Source organism: Gobio gobio, assembly GCF_949357685.1.
Source record: "Gobio gobio genome assembly, chromosome: 20".
NCBI classification, from domain to species: domain Eukaryota; kingdom Metazoa; phylum Chordata; class Actinopteri; order Cypriniformes; family Gobionidae; genus Gobio; species Gobio gobio.
Window position 1 is genome coordinate 2167362 of NC_137113.1, and position 21097 is coordinate 2188458.

The following is a 21097-nucleotide window of genomic DNA, read 5'->3' on the forward strand; positions in this document are numbered from 1 at the left end:
AAAACACAACCCAACCGCTGGCTTAAAACGACCCATTCATTGGGTTAAAACAACCCAATTGCTGGGTAAGTCCATTTTCAACCCAACTTGGGTTGTTTTTAACCCAGTATTTTTAGAGTGTGGGTTTGTGCAGATTATGTGTCTGTCAAACAGTTTATTGGGGAAGGGGACAACCTTTCATCTTTTGGTCTGTTTACATCATTTTTTAATGAATTTTGGACCTGAACCAGATTGGACCGAGATGGGTCTTGCCACCTGTTGACTAGTGCCATCCTCTATGAACTACATCTGGGCATTTGGCATGGGCACAATCCCATACTGAGCCCATTTTTCCACACTGGCCCCACATATAAATGATGTCTGGTGACTTTTAGACTTCAATCCTTGTTTTATCTCAGCTCCACGTGTTGGATGGGGAGGCATTTAGAAACATTGAGAAATGTCAATAGAAATACATGAGCTGGGTTTCATCAAATCAGATCAAATCAGTAGAAATACATGTTTAATACTGCAAAACCCTGTTTCCAGGAATCATGACGTTCAACCCTGGAAACCGTAGCTAAACGTTGCGCACCGGTTTGAGCTTGAACGTGCCCCAGTGCTGTTTCAAAACGCTGCTTCATGAAGCTTTGAAGCTTTACCATTCTTCTGTTTCGAATCAATTGGTTTGGAGCATGTATTAAACTGCCAAAGTATCTAACGTCATCACCGGCGGCCATCTTGTCACAGGCAAGCTTTCTGGCGGGCTCCTGATGTAAATGGTTTGGCTTCTTACAAACGTTATTAACGTGGCTATAATTCTGTATGCTTGAACAAATTATCAATAATAAGTGTGCAGTGTCATAACTACATCTCTGACGTTTATAACAAACCAAACAGTTTGAAAATCGGTAGACAATTGAGCAAGTTATGGTTATTTAAAAAGTGCATGCACCATTAAAACACAATGAGTGAGCGAGCTGACTGTGACAAGATGGCCGCCAGGTGCGGACGAGACATCTAGCCTTTATTATGTATATCTGAGATGGTATATGTGTATATGTATGTGTATATGTGTATGTGAGATGGTGGTCCAGTGGTTTTTTTTTTTTACTCATTGGTTTACATTATATAAAGCCTTAAAGTTCTGCATAATTAAGGGCGTGGCCACTGTGAGTGACAGGTGGATTGCCGTTTGTCTGCTGTCTGTTAGTCATCACCTTAGCTCCGCCCACGTCCCGCCTCTTTGCCCATTTATCCGGGAGTGACATTTCATTTTTGGGTGAACTGTCCCTTTAAAGCTGCACTATGTAACATTTTAGCAGTAAAATGTGCGAACACCACTAGGCCAGTGTTATATATATTTTGTTCAGAGTACTTACAATATCCCAAATGTTTCCAACTATTTGTAAATCGTGAGAAATTGCTATTTTATTTATAGGCATACTTTAAGGTTTTGCGTGAAAGAAACGGATTATTCATTCAAAATACTGAGTGTTTGTTTCTATTGAGCCTGATTTCTCAAAATGGTGTGTATGTGTGTGTGTGTGTGTGCTTATCCTGGGTGCCATGACAACAGTGCGAGTTATAGTTAGCGTGAGCTTAAAACAACCCAATGGTCACCATTCACTGCCATTATATGGAGGAGCGCGTGCAGGACTAATTAAAAAATTCTGCTTTTGAGGTCCGAAAAGGATAGAAGGACACATTAGAACAAAAGCAGGGTGAGTAAAAGATGATTTTATTTTCCTTTCAGGGTGAACTATCCCTTTAATGACAGAATTGTAATTTTTTGGTGTACTGTCCCTTTAACCTTAACTGTCACCGTCCCACAGGTGGGACGCCTGGTGCTCTTTTTTTATCGCCTTTTTTTTCCGTATAATATATTTTAGTAATTATCATAAATTAGGTATCATTTGAAAGCTTACAAACTCAAAATTCCTCCTGTGCAAACCGTTTTGAAATCGGACATTGTGTTACCATGGAAACGGTACTTTAAATTCTTCTAGCGGGCTCCTCCCCCTAGTGGGCGTTGTCATGTTTCATATTACAACAATTATTTTAACTATTTCATAATCGAAATCTTTTCTAATCTTGACAAAACACATATTTTCGATCTGATTCTCAAGGGTCTATATTTGGTGACTGTTTTGTAATGGAAGTGATATTTGGGCAGAAATGTACAGGAAAATGCATAAAAAAAAACAATCAATGGAATTTGAATGACACCCGGTGGCTGTTTGTTATTTATTAGCGCCTAAACAACATTTCTATTTTTGTGATATCAACTTCAAATTTTGAACAGACATATTATAGTAATTTTAGAGTACATTTTTTTTATATGAACTAAAAAATATTTAGTACAGTAAATTTAAACTTCCATAATTTTTTCATACGTTCATATTTTGAATTGCTTTCACTTCAGCAATAATCTGCAGAGTGTCGTCTTTAAAACGAGACCAAACCTTGGTCTATATTCCAAAGCATTCTTGAATTACAGCCCTTTAAGTTTGGATAGGGCATTTTCAGGTGTATTCTCAAAAAGGGGCGAGACAGTTTTAAGAAGCTCAGACTCAGCTTCATCAGATCTGGTGTGTTTCTGAGCCACTTTAAAGATCTGCAGCATGAAGATTATTGCCCTTTACAAACAAATGAGAAGACAAGAAGAGCAGAAGTGAAGGGAAGGGTCAGGCCGTGGCACTGTGAGTTGAACTATAGCGCCATCTACTGTGCGCTTCTCAGAAGACACACACCACAATCCCTCTGGGCCAGCTGTTCAAAAGGGAAAGAAGGAATCTGAAATCAGATCTCGGAATCCAGTCCTAGTGTTAATCTGGATCAAACCTTCAGTGTGTGCTGTTCAAAACTTGGGATAACTTTGATCCCAAAAAACAGGATTATCCTGATCCCAACAGGGGGTAGGATTTCAAGGTGGATTCCAGGAAGAAAATGTAGTAGAACTTTAAAACTGGTATAAAAAAATACACAAACACATATTATTTTATTTTGCTCTTGATTAGTTAAAGTACTACATTAGAAAGTAGACATTAGACCTACAGTCAAAGTGAAAAAAAGATTTAGCCGCCATAAAATAATCCCCAAACAGCTGTAAATACACTCTAAAAATGCAGAGTTAAAAACAACCCAAGTTGGGTTAAAACAACCCAATCACTGGGTTAAAACAACCCAATCACTGGGTTAAAACAACCCAATCGCTGGGTTAAAACAACCCAATCGCTGGGATAAAACAACCCAATCTCTGGGTTAAAACAACCCAATCTCTGGGTTAAAACAACCCAATCGCTGGGACAAACCAACCCAATCTCTGGGTTAAAACAACCCAATCACTGGGTTAAAACAACACAATCTCTGGGTTAAAACAACCCAATCACTGGGTTAAAACAACACAATCTCTGGGTTAAAACAACACAATCTCTGGGTTAAAACAACACAATCTCTGGGTTAAAACAACCCAATCACTGGGTTAAAACAACACAATCTCTGGGTTAAAACAACCCAACCGCTGGGATAAAACAACCCAATCTCTGGGATAAAACAACCCAATCACTGGGATAAAACAACCCAATCGCTGGGTTAAAACAACCCAATTGCTGGGCTACCGCTGGGATAAAACAACCCAACCGCTGGGATAAAACAACCCAACCGCTGGGCAACCGCTGGGCTAAAACAACCCAACCGCTGGGCTACCGCTGGGCTAAAACAACCCAACCGCTGGGCTACCGCTGGGTTAAAACAACCCAACCGCTGGGTTAAAACAACCCAATCACTGGGATAAAACAACCCAACCGCTGGGCTACCGCTGGGATAAAACAACCCAACCGCTGGGATACCGCTGGGCTAAAACAACCCAACCGCTGGGTTAAAACAACCCAATCACTGGGATAAAACAACCCAATCGCTGGGCTACCGCTGGGCTAAAACAACCCAACCGCTGGGCTACCGCTGGGTTAAAACAACCCAACCGCTGGGTTAAAACAACCCAATCACTGGGATAAAACAACCCAATCGCTGGGCTACCGCTGGGATAAAACAACCCAACCGCTGGGATACCGCTGGGCTAAAACAACCCAACCGCTGGGTTAAAACAACCCAATCACCGGGATAAAACAACCCAATCGCTGGGCTACCGCTGGGATAAAACAACCCAACCGCTGGGATAAAACAACCCAACCGCTGGGATAAAACAACCCAACCGCTGGGATAAAACAACCCAATCACTGGGTTAAAACAACACAATCTCTGGGTTAAAACAACACAATCTCTGGGTTAAAACAACCCAATCACTGGGTTAAAACAACACAATCTCTGGGTTAAAACAACCCAACCGCTGGGATAAAACAACCCAATCTCTGGGATAAAACAACCCAATCACTGGGATAAAACAACCCAATCGCTGGGTTAAAACAACCCAATTGCTGGGCTACCGCTGGGATAAAACAACCCAACCGCTGGGATAAAACAACCCAACTGCTGGGTTAAAACAAACTAATCGCTGGGCTACCGCTGGGCTAAAACAACCCAACCGCTGGGCTACCGCTGGGTTAAAACAACCCAACCGCTGGGCTACCGCTGGGTTAAAACAACCCAACCGCTGGGTTAAAACAACCCAATCACTGGGATAAAACAACCCAACCGCTGGGATACCGCTGGGCTAAAACAACCCAACCGCTGGGATACCGCTGGGCTAAAACAACCCAACCGCTGGGTTAAAACAACCCAATCACTGGGATAAAACAACCCAATCGCTGGGCTACCGCTGGGCTAAAACAACCCAACCGCTGGGCTACCGCTGGGTTAAAACAACCCAACCGCTGGGTTAAAACAACCCAATCACTGGGATAAAACAACCCAATCGCTGGGCTACCGCTGGGATAAAACAACCCAACCGCTGGGATAAAACAACCCAACCGCTGGGATAAAACAACCCAACTGCTGGGTTAAAACAACCCAACCGCTGGGTTAAAACAAACTAATCGCTGGGCTACCGCTGGGATAAAACAACCCAACCGCTGGGTTAAAACAACCCAATCGCTGGGATAAAACAACCCAATCGCTGGGATAAAACAACCCAACCGCTGGGTTAAAACAAACTAATCGCTGGGCTACCGCTGGGATAAAACAACCCAACCGCTGGGTTAAAACAACCCAATCACTGGGATAAAACAACCCAATCGCTGGGATAAAACAACCCAATCGCTGGGCTACCGCTGGGATAAAACAACCCAACCGCTGGGATAAAACAACCCAACTGCTGGGTTAAAACAAACTAATCGCTGGGCTACCGCTGGGCTAAAACAACCCAACCGCTGGGTTAAAACAACCCAATCACTGGGATAAAACAACCCAATCTCTGGGATAAAACAACCCAATCGCTGGGATAAAACAACCCAATCGCTGGGCTACCGCTGGGATAAAACAACCCAACCGCTGGGATAAAACAACCCAACTGCTGGGTTAAAACAAACTAATCGCTGGGCTACCGCTGGGCTAAAACAACACAATCTCTGGGTTAAAACAACCCAACCGCTGGGATAAAACAACCCAATCTCTGGGATAAAACAACCCAATCACTGGGATAAAACAACCCAATCGCTGGGTTAAAACAACCCAATTGCTGGGCTACCGCTGGGATAAAACAACCCAACCGCTGGGATAAAACAACCCAACTGCTGGGTTAAAACAAACTAATCGCTGGGCTACCGCTGGGCTAAAACAACCCAACCGCTGGGCTACCGCTGGGCTAAAACAACCCAACCGCTGGGCTACCGCTGGGCTAAAACAACCCAACCGCTGGGCTACCGCTGGGTTAAAACAACCCAACCGCTGGGTTAAAACAACCCAATCACTGGGATAAAACAACCCAACCGCTGGGATACCGCTGGGCTAAAACAACCCAACCGCTGGGATACCGCTGGGCTAAAACAACCCAACCGCTGGGTTAAAACAACCCAATCACTGGGATAAAACAACCCAATCGCTGGGCTACCGCTGGGCTAAAACAACCCAACCGCTGGGCTACCGCTGGGTTAAAACAACCCAACCGCTGGGTTAAAACAACCCAACCGCTGGGTTAAAACAACCCAATCACTGGGATAAAACAACCCAATCGCTGGGCTACCGCTGGGATAAAACAACCCAACCGCTGGGTTAAAACAACCCAATCACTGGGATAAAACAACCCAACCGCTGGGATAAAACAACCCAACCGCTGGGATAAAACAACCCAACCGCTGGGATAAAACAACCCAACTGCTGGGTTAAAACAACCCAACCGCTGGGTTAAAACAAACTAATCGCTGGGCTACCGCTGGGATAAAACAACCCAACCGCTGGGTTAAAACAACCCAATCGCTGGGATAAAACAACCCAATCGCTGGGATAAAACAACCCAACCGCTGGGTTAAAACAAACTAATCGCTGGGCTACCGCTGGGATAAAACAACCCAACCGCTGGGTTAAAACAACCCAATCGCTGGGATAAAACAACCCAATCGCTGGGTTAAAACAACCCAATCGCTGGGATAAAACAACCCAATCGCTGGGATAAAACAACCCAATCGCTGGGCTACCGCTGGGATAAAACAACCCAACCGCTGGGATAAAACAACCCAACTGCTGGGTTAAAACAAACTAATCGCTGGGCTACCGCTGGGCTAAAACAACCCAACCGCTGGGTTAAAACAACCCAATCACTGGGATAAAACAACCCAACCGCTGGGTTAAAACAAGCTAATCGCTGGGCTACCGCTGGGATAAAACAACCCAACCGCTGGGTTAAAACAACCCAATCGCTGGGATAAAACAACCCAATCGCTGGGATAAAACAACCCAATCGCTGGGCTACCGCTGGGATAAAACAACCCAACCGCTGGGATAAAACAACCCAACTGCTGGGTTAAAACAAACTAATCGCTGGGCTACCGCTGGGCTAAAACAACCCAACCGCTGGGTTAAAACAACCCAATCACTGGGATAAAACAACCCAACCGCTGGGATAAAACAACCCAACCGCTGGGATAAAACAACCCAACCGCTGGGATAAAACAACCCAACCGCTGGGTTAAAACAAACTAATCGCTGGGCTACCGCTGGGATAAAACAACCCAACCGCTGGGTTAAAACAACCCAATCGCTGGGATAAAACAACCCAATCGCTGGGATAAAACAACCCAACCGCTGGGTTAAAACAAACTAATCGCTGGGCTACCGCTGGGATAAAACAACCCAACCGCTGGGTTAAAACAACCCAATCGCTGGGATAAAACAACCCAATCGCTGGGTTAAAACAACCCAATCGCTGGGATAAAACAACCCAATCGCTGGGATAAAACAACCCAATCGCTGGGCTACCGCTGGGATAAAACAACCCAACCGCTGGGATAAAACAACCCAACTGCTGGGTTAAAACAAACTAATCGCTGGGCTACCGCTGGGCTAAAACAACCCAACCGCTGGGTTAAAACAACCCAATCACTGGGTTAAAACAACCCAATCGCTGGGATAAAACAACCCAATCGCTGGGATAAAACAACCCAATCGCTGGGCTACCGCTGGGATAAAACAACCCAACCGCTGGGATAAAACAACCCAACTGCTGGGTTAAAACAAACTAATCGCTGGGCTACCGCTGGGCTAAAACAACCCAACCGCTGGGTTAAAACAACCCAATCACTGGGATAAAACAACCCAACCGCTGGGTTAAAACAAGCTAATCGCTGGGCTACCGCTGGGATAAAACAACCCAACCGCTGGGTTAAAACAACCCAATCGCTGGGATAAAACAACCCAATCGCTGGGATAAAACAACCCAATCGCTGGGCTACCGCTGGGATAAAACAACCCAACCGCTGGGATAAAACAACCCAACTGCTGGGTTAAAACAAACTAATCGCTGGGCTACCGCTGGGCTAAAACAACCCAACCGCTGGGTTAAAACAACCCAATCACTGGGATAAAACAACCCAACCGCTGGGATAAAACAACCCAACCGCTGGGATAAAACAACCCAACCGCTGGGATAAAACAACCCAACCGCTGGGTTAAAACAAACTAATCGCTGGGCTACCGCTGGGATAAAACAACCCAACCGCTGGGTTAAAACAACCCAATCGCTGGGATAAAACAACCCAATCGCTGGGATAAAACAACCCAACCGCTGGGTTAAAACAAACTAATCGCTGGGCTACCGCTGGGATAAAACAACCCAACCGCTGGGTTAAAACAACCCAATCGCTGGGATAAAACAACCCAATCGCTGGGTTAAAACAACCCAATCGCTGGGATAAAACAACCCAATCGCTGGGATAAAACAACCCAATCGCTGGGCTACCGCTGGGATAAAACAACCCAACCGCTGGGATAAAACAACCCAACTGCTGGGTTAAAACAAACTAATCGCTGGGCTACCGCTGGGCTAAAACAACCCAACCGCTGGGTTAAAACAACCCAATCACTGGGATAAAACAACCCAACCGCTGGGATAAAACAACCCAACCGCTGGGATAAAACAACCCAACCGCTGGGATAAAACAACCCAACTGCTGGGTTAAAACAACCCAACCGCTGGGTTAAAACAAACTAATCGCTGGGCTACCGCTGGGATAAAACAACCCAACCGCTGGGTTAAAACAACCCAATCGCTGGGATAAAACAACCCAATCGCTGGGATAAAACAACCCAACCGCTGGGTTAAAACAAACTAATCGCTGGGCTACCGCTGGGATAAAACAACCCAACCGCTGGGTTAAAACAACCCAATCGCTGGGATAAAACAACCCAATCGCTGGGTTAAAACAACCCAATCGCTGGGATAAAACAACCCAATCGCTGGGATAAAACAACCCAATCGCTGGGCTACCGCTGGGATAAAACAACCCAACTGCTGGGTTAAAACAAACTAATCGCTGGGCTACCGCTGGGCTAAAACAACCCAACTGCTGGGTTAAAACAAACTAATCGCTGGGCTACCGCTGGGCTAAAACAACCCAACCGCTGGGTTAAAACAACCCAATCACTGGGATAAAACAACCCAACCGCTGGGTTAAAACAAACTAATCACTGGGCTACCGCTGGGATAAAACATAATAACAATAATAATAATAATAATAATAATTATTATTATTATTCTGTTCTAAAAAAGGTATTACATTATGAAAATGTTATTATAATAATAATGTAATTATAATACAAAAAATAAAATTAATAATGATAATATATATATATATATATGAAATTAAGCCAGGAAGTAGGCTATATATTATTTAATTTAAATGCATTGTATTTAAACCATTATTTAGGGAGTGTTGAGTGAACACGTCATCATTCCTCGCCCGGGAGACTGTTATAAAAACAGAAATAGGAAAAGCTTCGGGAAAAGCTGTTGGTCTGCACCAGTGTTTAAGATGGGAGGGGTTTATGTCTCAGACGCGGTCTTTAATTGGCCAGCATCAATTATTGTTATGATTATAAAAACTGACCAACAAACAAGACATTATATACAATAGAGGAGAGCGGGTCATAACCTAACGCTCTCAGTTTGTGTAAATACACTTGTGGTTCAGAGTATTAATTTTTCCCACATTAATTCCACACGTCTAGTACAATCATGTGGTTTTGTTTTGTTCAGTACTTCTTTCTTGATTTACCCCGAGATAATGGAAGTGGGATGTGACAACATGCCCCATAGCTTTATAACATGATGAAATATTACCTGGTACAATCTAATATTCCTGCAATGTTTTGTTTATATAGCATAATAGTGGTGTGGTGCAAAAATGATCCAGATCAGTGCTCGAGAACGCGCATAACCGCGCATGGTCACGTGGTACCTGTCACTTTTCTCAGTGTTGAGCCGGATGAGCAGTCGTGTGTGATTAATGTTTAATACCTTCCTAAAATCAAGTATCCTAAAATGTGTCTTAGATATGAATCGTTTGAATGAATATATTCAAATAATAACAAACAAAGCCCGAATGCGTGTGGTTGTTTGGGCCAACACGCGCCCCCTGGAGGAAGCGCCCCGCGCGCGTCCCACAGGAAACAGTTCTCATCAGCTGACAACGCTTGCAGCTCAATGGTGCCGTTCCCGAGTGTGGATCATCACATCAGCTGGTGTTTCTGAGCAGAGCAGGGATGGAGGTGAACAGGGATGAAGCGGAGCGATGCATCGAGATCGCGCTCGGAGCGCTGGGGAGCGCGCAACCGGAGAGAGCGCGCCGGTTCCTGGAGAAAGCGCAGCGGCTGTACGCGACGCGCAGAGCGCAGGGTGAGCGACCGAACCCGGGCTAATCCAGGCCCCGAGCGCCCTACGGTCTCACTAGCGCGTGATTGGGCCGTGTGTGTGAATTGCGCGTTCATGGCGACGTTCATCCGCGCGTAATGTGTGTCTAAATGTCCGAATGTGCTGCTCAGATCTGCTTAAACACAGAGGTGTGATTGTGTTCATGTTTATTGGTGCGTGTGTGTGCGCGCGCTACTGTACAGTTAGAAATTATGATGATGATGATGGTGATGATGATGCAACTCTTGCATGCGCGTCAGATTGAGATGTCATGTTAATCTCAGACCCCACTGAGCTAATTACATCTCGCGTTAGTGCAGGAAACTATTGCGCTCAAAACTTCACCTTAACAATCATTTATATAGAAATACTTTAGTTATATATAGAGAGAGAATTAAATAATGCTAATAATTGTGCATAAATAACTTTATTTTTGTTACATTGTGCCATTTTCATTAAAAAAATGATGCATTGTTTTTTTCATTCATTTTTGTTTTTAAAACAATATTTTTTTATCGTTGATGTTCATGTAGCGTCTCATCCTCTTACGCTTCTAAGAGTGTGAGTGAGAGTGAGTGAGAGTGTGAGGGAGTGTGTGTGAGAGCGAGTGTGTGAGAGCGAGTGTGTGTGAGGGAGTGTGTGAGGGCGAGTGTGTGTGAGGGCGAGTGTGTGTGAGAGCGTGTGTGTGTGAGAGCGAGTGTGTGTGAGAGCGAGTGTGTGTGAGAGGGTGTGTGTGAGAGCGAGTGTGTGTGAGAGGGAGTGTGTGAGCGAGTGTGTGAGGCAGTGTGAGCGAGAGTGTGTGAGGCAGTGTGAGAGCGAGTGTGTGAGGCAGTGTGAGAGCGAGTGTGTGAGGCAGTGTGAGCGAGAGTGTGTGAGGCAGTGTGAGCGAGAGTGTGTGAGGCAGTGTGTGAGGCAGTGTGTGAGGCAGTGTGTGAGAGCGAGTGTGAGGCAGTGTGTGAGGCAGTGTGAGCGAGAGTGTGTGAGGCAGTGTGTGAGGCAGTGTGTGAGGCAGTGTGAGGCAGTGTGTGAGGCAGTGTGTGAGGCAGTGTGAGGCAGTGTGTGAGGCAGTGTGAGGCAGTGTGAGGCAGTGTGTGAGGCAGTGTGTGAGGCAGTGTGTGAGGCAGTGTGAGGCAGTGTGAGAGGCAGTGTGAGGCAGTGTGAGAGGCAGTGTGAGGCAGTGTGTGAGGCAGTGTGTGAGGCAGTGTGAGAGGCAGTGTGAGGCAGTGTGTGAGGCAGTGTGTGAGGCAGTGTGAGGCAGTGTGTGAGGCAGTGTGTGAGGCAGTGTGAGGCAGTGTGTGAGGCAGTGTGTGAGGCAGTGTGTGAGGCAGTGTGAGGCAGTGTGAGAGGCAGTGTGAGGCAGTGTGAGAGGCAGTGTGAGGCAGTGTGAGAGCGAGTGTGTGAGGCAGTGAGTGAGGCAGTGTGTGAGGCAGTGTGAGAGGCAGTGTGTGAGAGCGAGTGTGTGAGGCAGTGTGAGGCAGTGTGTGAGGCAGTGTGAGGCAGTGTGTGAGGCAGTGAGTGAGGCAGTGTGTGAGGCAGTGTGAGGCAGTGTGTGAGGCAGTGTGTGAGGCAGTGTGTGAGGCAGTGTGTGAGGCAGTGTGAGGCAGTGTGAGAGGCAGTGTGAGGCAGTGTGAGAGGCAGTGTGAGGCAGTGTGAGAGCGAGTGTGTGAGGCAGTGTGTGAGGCAGTGTGTGAGGCAGTGTGAGAGGCAGTGTGTGAGAGCGAGTGTGTGAGGCAGTGTGAGGCAGTGTGAGGCAGTGTGAGGCAGTGTGTGAGGCAGTGTGAGGCAGTGTGTGAGGCAGTGTGAGGCAGTGTGTGAGGCAGTGTGAGAGGCAGTGTGTGAGAGCGAGTGTGTGAGGCAGTGTGAGGCAGTGTGAGGCAGTGTGTGAGGCAGTGTGAGGCAGTGTGTGAGGCAGTGTGAGGCAGTGTGTGAGGCAGTGTGTGAGGCAGTGTGTGAGGCAGTGTGAGAGGCAGTGTGAGAGGCAGTGTGTGAGAGCGAGTGTGTGAGGCAGTGTGAGGCAGTGTGAGGCAGTGTGTGAGGCAGTGTGTGAGGCAGTGTGTGAGGCAGTGTGAGAGGCAGTGTGAGAGGCAGTGTGAGAGCGAGTGTGTGAGGCAGTGAGTGAGGCAGTGAGTGAGGCAGTGTGAGGCAGTGTGAGAGGCAGTGTGAGGCAGTGTGTGAGGCAGTGTGTGAGGCAGTGTGTGAGGCAGTGTGTGAGGCAGTGTGAGAGGCAGTGTGAGGCAGTGTGTGAGGCAGTGTGAGCGAGAGTGTGTGTGAGGCAGTGTGTGAGAGCGAGTGTGTGAGGCAGTGTGAGCGAGAGTGTGTGTGAGGCAGTGTGAGCGAGTGTGTGAGAGCGAGTGTGTGAGGCAGTGTGTGAGGCAGTGTGTGAGGCAGTGTGTGAGGCAGTGTGAGCGAGTGTGTGAGAGCGAGTGTGTGAGGCAGTGTGTGAGGCAGTGTGTGAGGCAGTGTGAGCGAGTGTGTGAGGCAGTGTGTGAGGCAGTGTGTGAGGCAGTGTGTGAGGCAGTGTGTGAGGCAGTGTGAGCGAGTGTGTGAGGCAGTGTGTGAGGCAGTGTGTGAGGCAGTGTGTGAGAGCGAGTGTGAGAGCGAGTGTGAGGCAGTGTGTGAGGGAGTGAGGCAGTGTGTGAGGCAGTGTGTGAGGGAGTGAGGCAGTGTGTGAGGCAGTGTGTGAGAGCGAGTGTGAGAGCGAGTGTGAGGCAGTGTGTGAGGGAGTGTGTGTGAGGGAGTGTGTGTGAGGGAGTGTGTGTGAGGGAGTGTGTGTGAGGGAGTGTGTGTGAGGGAGTGTGTGAGAGAGTGTGAGAGAGTGTGTGTGAGGGAGAGTGTGTGTGTGAGGGAGTGTGTGTGAGGGAGTGTGTGAGAGAGTGTGTGAGAGAGTGTGTGAGAGAGTGTGAGAGAGCGTGTGTGAGAGCGAGCGTGTGTGTGAGGGAGTGTGTGTGTGAGGGAGTGTGTGAGGGAGTGTGTGAGGGAGTGTGTGAGAGAGTGTGAGCGAGCGTGTGTGAGAGCGAGCGTGTGTGAGAGCGAGCGTGTGTGAGAGCGAGTGTGTGAGGGAGTGTGTGAGGGAGTGTGTGAGGGAGTGTGTGAGAGAGCGAGTGTGTGAGGGAGTGTGTGTGAGGGAGTGTGTGTGAGGGAGTGTGTGTGAGGGAGTGTGTGAGAGAGCGAGTGTGTGAGAGCGAGTGTGTGAGGGAGTGTGTGAGGGAGTGTGTGAGGGAGTGTGTGAGAGAGTGTGAGCGAGCGTGTGTGAGAGCGAGCGTGTGTGAGAGCGAGCGTGTGTGAGAGCGAGTGTGAGAGCGAGTGTGAGGCAGTGTGTGAGGGAGTGTGTGTGAGGGAGTGTGTGTGAGGGAGTGTGTGTGAGGGAGTGTGTGTGAGGGAGTGTGTGTGAGGGAGTGTGTGAGAGAGCGAGTGTGTGAGAGCGAGTGTGTGAGGGAGTGTGTGTGAGGGAGTGTGTGTGAGGGAGTGTGTGTGAGGGAGTGTGTGTGAGGGAGTGTGTGAGGGAGTGTGTGAGGGAGTGTGTGAGGGAGTGTGTGAGGGAGTGTGTGAGGGAGTGTGTGAGAGAGTGTGAGAGCGAGTGTGTGAGGCAGTGTGTGAGGCAGTGTGAGCGAGTGTGTGAGGCAGTGTGTGAGGCAGTGTGAGGCAGTGTGTGAGGCAGTGTGTGAGGCAGTGTGTGAGGCAGTGTGTGAGGCAGTGTGAGCGAGAGTGTGTGTGAGGCAGTGTGTGAGAGCGAGTGTGTGAGGCAGTGTGAGCGAGAGTGTGTGTGAGGCAGTGTGAGCGAGTGTGTGAGAGCGAGTGTGTGAGGCAGTGTGTGAGGCAGTGTGTGAGGCAGTGTGAGCGAGTGTGTGAGAGCGAGTGTGTGAGGCAGTGTGTGAGGCAGTGTGTGAGGCAGTGTGAGCGAGTGTGTGAGCGAGTGTGTGAGGCAGTGTGTGAGGCAGTGTGTGAGCGAGTGTGTGAGCGAGTGTGTGAGCGAGTGTGTGAGGCAGTGTGTGAGGCAGTGTGTGAGGCAGTGTGTGAGGCAGTGTGTGAGAGCGAGTGTGAGAGCGAGTGTGAGAGCGAGTGTGAGGCAGTGTGTGAGGGAGTGTGTGTGAGGGAGTGTGTGTGAGGGAGTGTGTGTGAGGGAGTGTGTGTGAGGGAGTGTGTGAGAGAGTGTGAGAGAGTGTATGTGAGAGGGAGTGTGTGTGTGAGGGAGAGTGTGTGTGTGAGGGAGTGTGTGTGAGGGAGTGTGTGAGGGAGTGTGTGAGAGAGTGTGTGAGAGAGTGTGTGAGAGAGTGTGAGAGAGCGTGTGTGAGAGCGAGCGTGTGTGTGAGGGAGTGTGTGTGTGAGGGAGTGTGTGTGAGGGAGTGTGTGAGGGAGTGTGTGAGAGAGTGTGAGCGAGCGTGTGTGAGAGCGAGCGTGTGTGAGAGCGAGCGTGTGTGAGAGCGAGCGTGTGTGAGAGCGAGCGTGTGAGGGAGTGTGTGAGGGAGTGTGTGAGGGAGTGTGTGAGGGAGTGTGTGAGGGAGTGTGTGAGAGAGCGAGTGTGTGAGAGCGAGTGTGTGAGGGAGTGTGTGTGAGGGAGTGTGTGTGAGGGAGTGTGTGTGAGGGAGTGTGTGTGAGGGAGTGTGTGAGGGAGTGTGTGAGGGAGTGTGTGAGGGAGTGTGTGAGGGAGTGTGTGAGGGAGTGTGTGAGGGAGTGTGTGAGGGAGTGTGTGAGAGAGTGTGTGAGAGAGTGTGTGAGAGCGAGTGTGTGAGAGCGAGTGTGTGAGGGAGTGTGTGAGGGAGTGTGTGAGGGAGTGTGTGAGGGAGTGTGTGAGGGAGTGTGTGAGGGAGTGTGTGAGGGAGTGTGTGAGAGCGAGTGTGTGAGACAGTGTGTGTGAGTGTGTGAGACAGTGTGTGTGAGTGTGTGTGAGTGAGTGTGTGTGAGACAGTGTGTGATATTTTAAAGAATGATGGCAAGCAAGTATCCATTGACTTTCATAGTAGGAAAGAAAATGCAATGTATGGTCAGTGATGACAGTTGTGTTTTTTGGGTGTACTGTCCCTTTAAGGCCCTCGGCTGTGTGTTTCACTGATGAGTGTGTGTGTGTGTGTGTGTGTGTGTGGTCAGAGCTGCTGGAGTCTCTGGAGCAGAACGGGGAGGCGTGTCCTCAGAACGGCGCAGGAGCTCGTCAGCGGAGGTCAGGGGTCAGCAGTAACGGCTCCGCTCCGGCTGACTCCAGTAAACCATACACACCTGAGCAGGCCGAGGCCGTCAGAAGGTGAACATCAGCCCTGATACACAATGCTCTTCTGTCACCTATTATATTATAGTATTATATCACATTTTTATTTGATTATATTCGTTTTTATATTATATATATTTATCTTTACTTCATGTTTTAGTAATTTTAGTACTTCAACTTAAATATATTATTCCATAAGATCCAAATCAGTGTTATTTTACTATTATAATATTTATATGTTTTGAATGAGCTTTTTATTCATATTTTTCCATATTTCACATTTTAGTTCAGGATTTAGTAAGTTTAAGCAAATGTGTTGTGATTTTGTCATCTTTATTTATGTTTTCTTATATATTTATATTTAGCTTTAATTGTAATAATTGTAATACTTCAACTTCAGTGTTATTTTAGTTTATAATATTTAATATTTAGTCATATTTTTTTATTGTTATATTTTCAGTAGTTTTAGTAAGTTTTAGCAATTCTGTAATGTGATTTTGTTTATTATATTTTTATTTGATTATATTAGTTTTTGTTTTTATGTTCTATTTATATTTTATATTTATTAATTTTAATAACTTAATTTTAGTACTTCAACTTAAATATGTTATTCCATAAGTTCCAAATCTGTGTTATTTTACTATTATTTATATACTATTATTTATTAATATTTTGAATGATCTTTTATTTTTATATTTTTAGTAGCTTTAGTAAATTTTAGCTATTATATTAATTGTTATATTAATTATATTATATTATATTTATTATGTTATATTAATTATATTATATGTATTGTTATATTTATTATATTATATTAATTATATTAATTGTTATACTAAATATAACAATTCATATAATATAATTAATATATTTTTATATAAAAATATATTTTCTTGGCCAGGGCTAACTTGAAAAAGAGACTACTGTCTCAATGTGACTACCCTGGTAAAACAAAGGATAAATAAAAAATAAAAATAAAAATATTATGTCATATTCATTTTATTATATTTATTATGTTATATTAATTATATTATATCATATTTATTAAATTATATTTATTATGTTATATTAATTATTATATTTATTATTTTATATTATTTATATTATATTTATTATGTTATATTAATTATATTATTTTTGTTATATTAATTATATGATATTATATTATTAATTATATAATATATTAATTATATTATATTTATTATGTTATATGAATCATAATATATTATATTAATTATAATATATTAATTATATTATTTTGTTATATTAATCATAATATATTATATTAATTATATTATACTATATTATATTTATTATGTTATTAATTATATATTAATTATACTTTATTAATTATATTTGTATTTTATTATATTACTTTTTGTTTTTTAATATTATATTTATATTTTTAATTTAATTATAATTATTAATTTAAATAATTAAATAATTTTATATTTAGCTTTAATTTGTTTTATTTCTTTAATAATTTCAGTACTTTAACATTTAATTGAGTTGCCAATGCAACAATGTTTTCATATTAATATCTTCATTTTATTTAATCTTCATTTCAATTAACAGAAGTAATTGTAATTAGTTAGTAGTTTTGAGTGTGTTTGTTTAGTCGTGTGTGTGTTGTTAAGAGGTCCGTTGTGTTTGTGTGTAGAATAAAGCAGTGTAAGAACTACTATGAGACTCTGGGTGTGGAGAAGGAAGCGTCTGAGGACGAGCTGAAGAAAGCCTACAGAAAACTGGCATTAAAGTTCCACCCGGACAAGAATCAGGCGCCGGGAGCCACAGAGGCCTTCAAAGGTACGAGATTATTCCTCATGTTCTCCAGTGTTGCGGCTCCTCTCTTCCCAGTCTGTCAGTAACGCTCTGTTTACTTCCTGTCTCTGTGAAGCCCCTCCTTCTGAAAAGCACACTGTGCTCTGATTGGTCGGCTGGAGCCAGTGTTAATTTCGTTGACGAATAATTTGCCTTTTTTCACTGACGAAAACGAGACGATAACTAAATAAACTAGTGTTGGATGACAAAAACTATAACGAAAATCAACTGTCATTTTCGTCAACAAATAAAAACGATCAGAGCGGCTCACAATCAATCAATAACACACATTTATGCCAGGCAATTGTTTATGAACTAATGCTGATGAATAATGACAATGTTTACTTTACGATGTTTATATAGTAATATGTTTTAGACGGTTGTAACAATGCATATTTTATCTCCTGAACTTGAATGAGCTCCTGCAACTGCAATAGAGACGCATACATTTCAAAATAAGAGTCCCGGTGCATTTCTAGCTCGTTTATCATTAAAAGTCACGCATTATATATTCGTTTTTGCTTATACAATAAACTGTACTTAATTTCATTCCCATTTAATTCATAGTCAGGAGGAAAGACCAGTATTTGACACATATTCAATAAAGTATCAGGGTTATAATAGTTCACTAAAACCATTTAAAAAACGTCATTACTTAAATAAATGTTAATTGAAATTTAAAAAATAAATAAACAAACTTATTTTGAAGCTTTAGCTTAAACTGATATGGCCTACTAACTAAAACAGTAATACAAAGTTATAAAAACTATAAAGATGTTTTTAAAAAACAAACAAAGTGAATTGAGCTCTTTCGTGTATTTTTAATGTCACAAAATGATGTTAAAATGTCCGTTCGAGTGACAGTCGGTTATGTAATGATTAAATGCTTAATGTATTACAATTGAACTAAACTCATTAGATTTTAGGAGACTAAAACTAGACTAAAACTAAAAACAATTCAGGCGACTAAAATACGACTAAAACGAAATCAAAATTTGCTGTCAAAATGAACCTCGAATAGTTCCAGGAAGTGCTTTGGCGGGCAATTCAAATTGATAGTCACCGTGACAGAACTGCGATTTTTGGTAATTAATAGTCAATAAATGCATTGATTTTCAATAATTTTATTACTCATCGACATGTAGGGATGAAACGGTATGGAAATTTAACATCACGATTATAGTGACCCAAATTATCACGGTTATCAATATTATCACGGTTTTGTTCAAACGAGATGAAAGTATTCAAAAAGAACAGATTCACACACTTAAAACATTTCAACAAGTTTTATATTTGAAATTCAACAAACAACAAATAACTAAAGCAGCTCTATGCACTTTTTTAAGCTTGATTCTGTGGGATTTCCTTCCTTAATGGCCTCAATAGCAACGCATAATGCATAAATAATAATAATTTATCGTAAATATAATCTCTAATATTATCTCTGTAAATATATTCTCAAGCAATATTCTCATCAATGTTCAGCAGTGATGCATTTAAATCTAGCATGTTTTGTGTTAGAGCCCAAACAGTATCCTAGTGAAATAATGCATATCCATATTTCCATATGATTTGACAGTTTAATTATTAAATATCAAATGTGTGCATCATACCTGACACCTAAATGATCACTTTACAGTCAGTTGTATGACTGTCATTCTCTTCAAATGCTATTGAAGTTTGAAACGTGTATAACGTTACCAATGTTGTGTGTAACTTTAGAGACGGTCCCTAAATTCGCCTGTGTTATGCAGTCATATCAGACGCGCTGTGGTTCTGCTGTGTGTTTTAAAACTATTTTCGCTGCTGAAATAGAACAAAAACAGTCCAACACTGTATGATGAGTGAATCTCCTGCGTACATCGCACGTTTATCTCTGCTTTGAGTGCAGATTTCAGGGAGTGAGTGCGGCGCGCGCTCTGAACGCCTCTGATTATGAGATATTGCATTCATAAACTCAATATAAACACGCGTGAGTGGTTATAATGCGCAACGCGATTATAACAGACAGCGTTTGAGAAGACTATAATAAGTTAAACAGCCAGAGTGACTAGTGTGCAGCCGAAATAACGTTAACTTATACCCGCTAATGGCGGTTGTTAATGTCAAGCCCTGAATATTATCCCTTAAATGTCACCCTAGTCTTGTCTGAATTCGTTCGCTTCATATTATTTGCCAGACGTAGTTTTGGTATTGAGGTCAAAGTCCACTTGCCTTGCGTTCGTAGTTTTGAAGTGTTTCTCCCTATTACAGCGACTTTCTTCTGGCATGTTCTGCAGACAGGGTGACCATCTTCGATTAAGTTTCCCTCAGGACTTTTGTAAAAGGCAAAATATGACCACGCCTCAGATTTGGTCCTTTTAGAAGGCTGAAAAATCTCCCGGCGCTGTCACTGCCTTCTTCCATTTCTTCTCATTCAAAAACAGCGGTGCGCTGCGCCAGACTGACGCTGACTGGACAAGATTTACCGCGAGTTTTCACAATCGTGATAATCACACGCGGTTTTAATGATAATTAAATTTTCTACGATATTACTAACCGTCACTAAATTTTATCGTGGTTTATCGTGAAACCGGTAATCGTTTCATCCTATCGACATGTGTATGTAGCATGAGTATGTAGTCACAGCGATGTTGTTTTTAATGATGAATAATCTACCCAAGCAGGCTTTAATGTACAAGTTATTTTTAAGATGTGCTGATAATTTAAAATCTTACTGATTAAACGTCTTACCTTTTAAAAGTGCATCACAAACGGTGTGTTCTGCTGTAAGTCTATGGCGCGGCTGCTACTTCCGGGAACTATTGAGAATCTCCACGAGCCGCCATTGCTGTAAAAAAAACGTTCCATTGGAGTCTATGGAATTGTCGCGACTCTCTCTCTCCATAGAGACAGAGCGTATTTAGGCCACGCCCACACCGTGGGGGGGGGCGGGACAATCCAACGCTCTCCATTGACTTTGCATTGCGTGAGGCTGCATCCTTGTCATTTCGGACTTATAAAAAAAAACAGAACAATGTCTAAAAGCTGATATGTGACAAAGTGTACAGCAAACAAGCTTAAAAAACACAGAAATAAGTTTTTATAAGCTGTCGACCCAAAAAAACAAGAGTTTAAGGAGACAAAAGTGGATAAAGCGTGGACGCTTCAGCTGAAGAATGGGGACATTTTGGGATCCTGACACTCAGTGTGTCTATGTGTGTAGTAAATATGTGTCACTGTTAAGTCAAATCTCCAAATGTCAGTTTTATATATGATATTTCCTGTCTCTGATATCGTTCTCCTCTAGTGTGTGTACTTCTCAGTGTAATATAACCCGTCTCAATGGCCTGTATCCACTTTTTTGTCCTTAAACGCTCGTTTTTGGGTCAATAACTTATAAAAACGTCTGGGTTTTTGGTTGTGGGTTTTGTTTAGCTTGTTTGCTGTACACTTTGTCACATATCAGCTTTCAGACATTGTTCTGTTTTTTGTTATAAGTCCGAAATGACAATGAGGCAGCTCACGCAATGCAAAGTCAATGGAGAGCGTTGGATTGTTTTCCCCCCGGTGGGCGTGGCCTTCAGATTATGACGCGTGTCGCTCTGTCTCTATGGCTCTGCGCATGACTAACTAACTCAACCAGGCCCCGCCCCTTTATTCTGCGCATGAATTATTATAATGAGGAATATTGTGGCGTGTTGAGACTCCAGTGGAGGCGTTTGAGGAGTTCAGGAGCTCTGACACTGATATAGAGAAGAACTCACACACTAAAGACAGATGAACTGGAGGAAAGTGTGATGTGTGTTTTTAATGCT

General features: G+C 43.8%; 1 protein-coding gene across 1 annotated transcript in view; it reads left to right on the forward strand.

The window, feature by feature from the left end:
• Positions 1-10065: 10065 nt before the first annotated feature.
• The window catches only part of dnajb12b (DnaJ heat shock protein family (Hsp40) member B12b), a 25053-nt gene continuing 14021 nt past the window's right edge, over positions 10066-21097 (forward strand). Inside the window, exons 1-4 of the mRNA XM_079845525.1 lie at positions 10066-10264; positions 15365-15515; positions 17140-17285; positions 18446-18455. Of these exons, the coding sequence (XP_079701651.1) occupies positions 10132-10264; positions 15365-15515; positions 17140-17285; positions 18446-18455 (440 nt within the window). The 5' untranslated portion in view covers positions 10066-10131. The remainder of the gene's footprint in view (positions 10265-15364; positions 15516-17139; positions 17286-18445; positions 18456-21097) is intronic.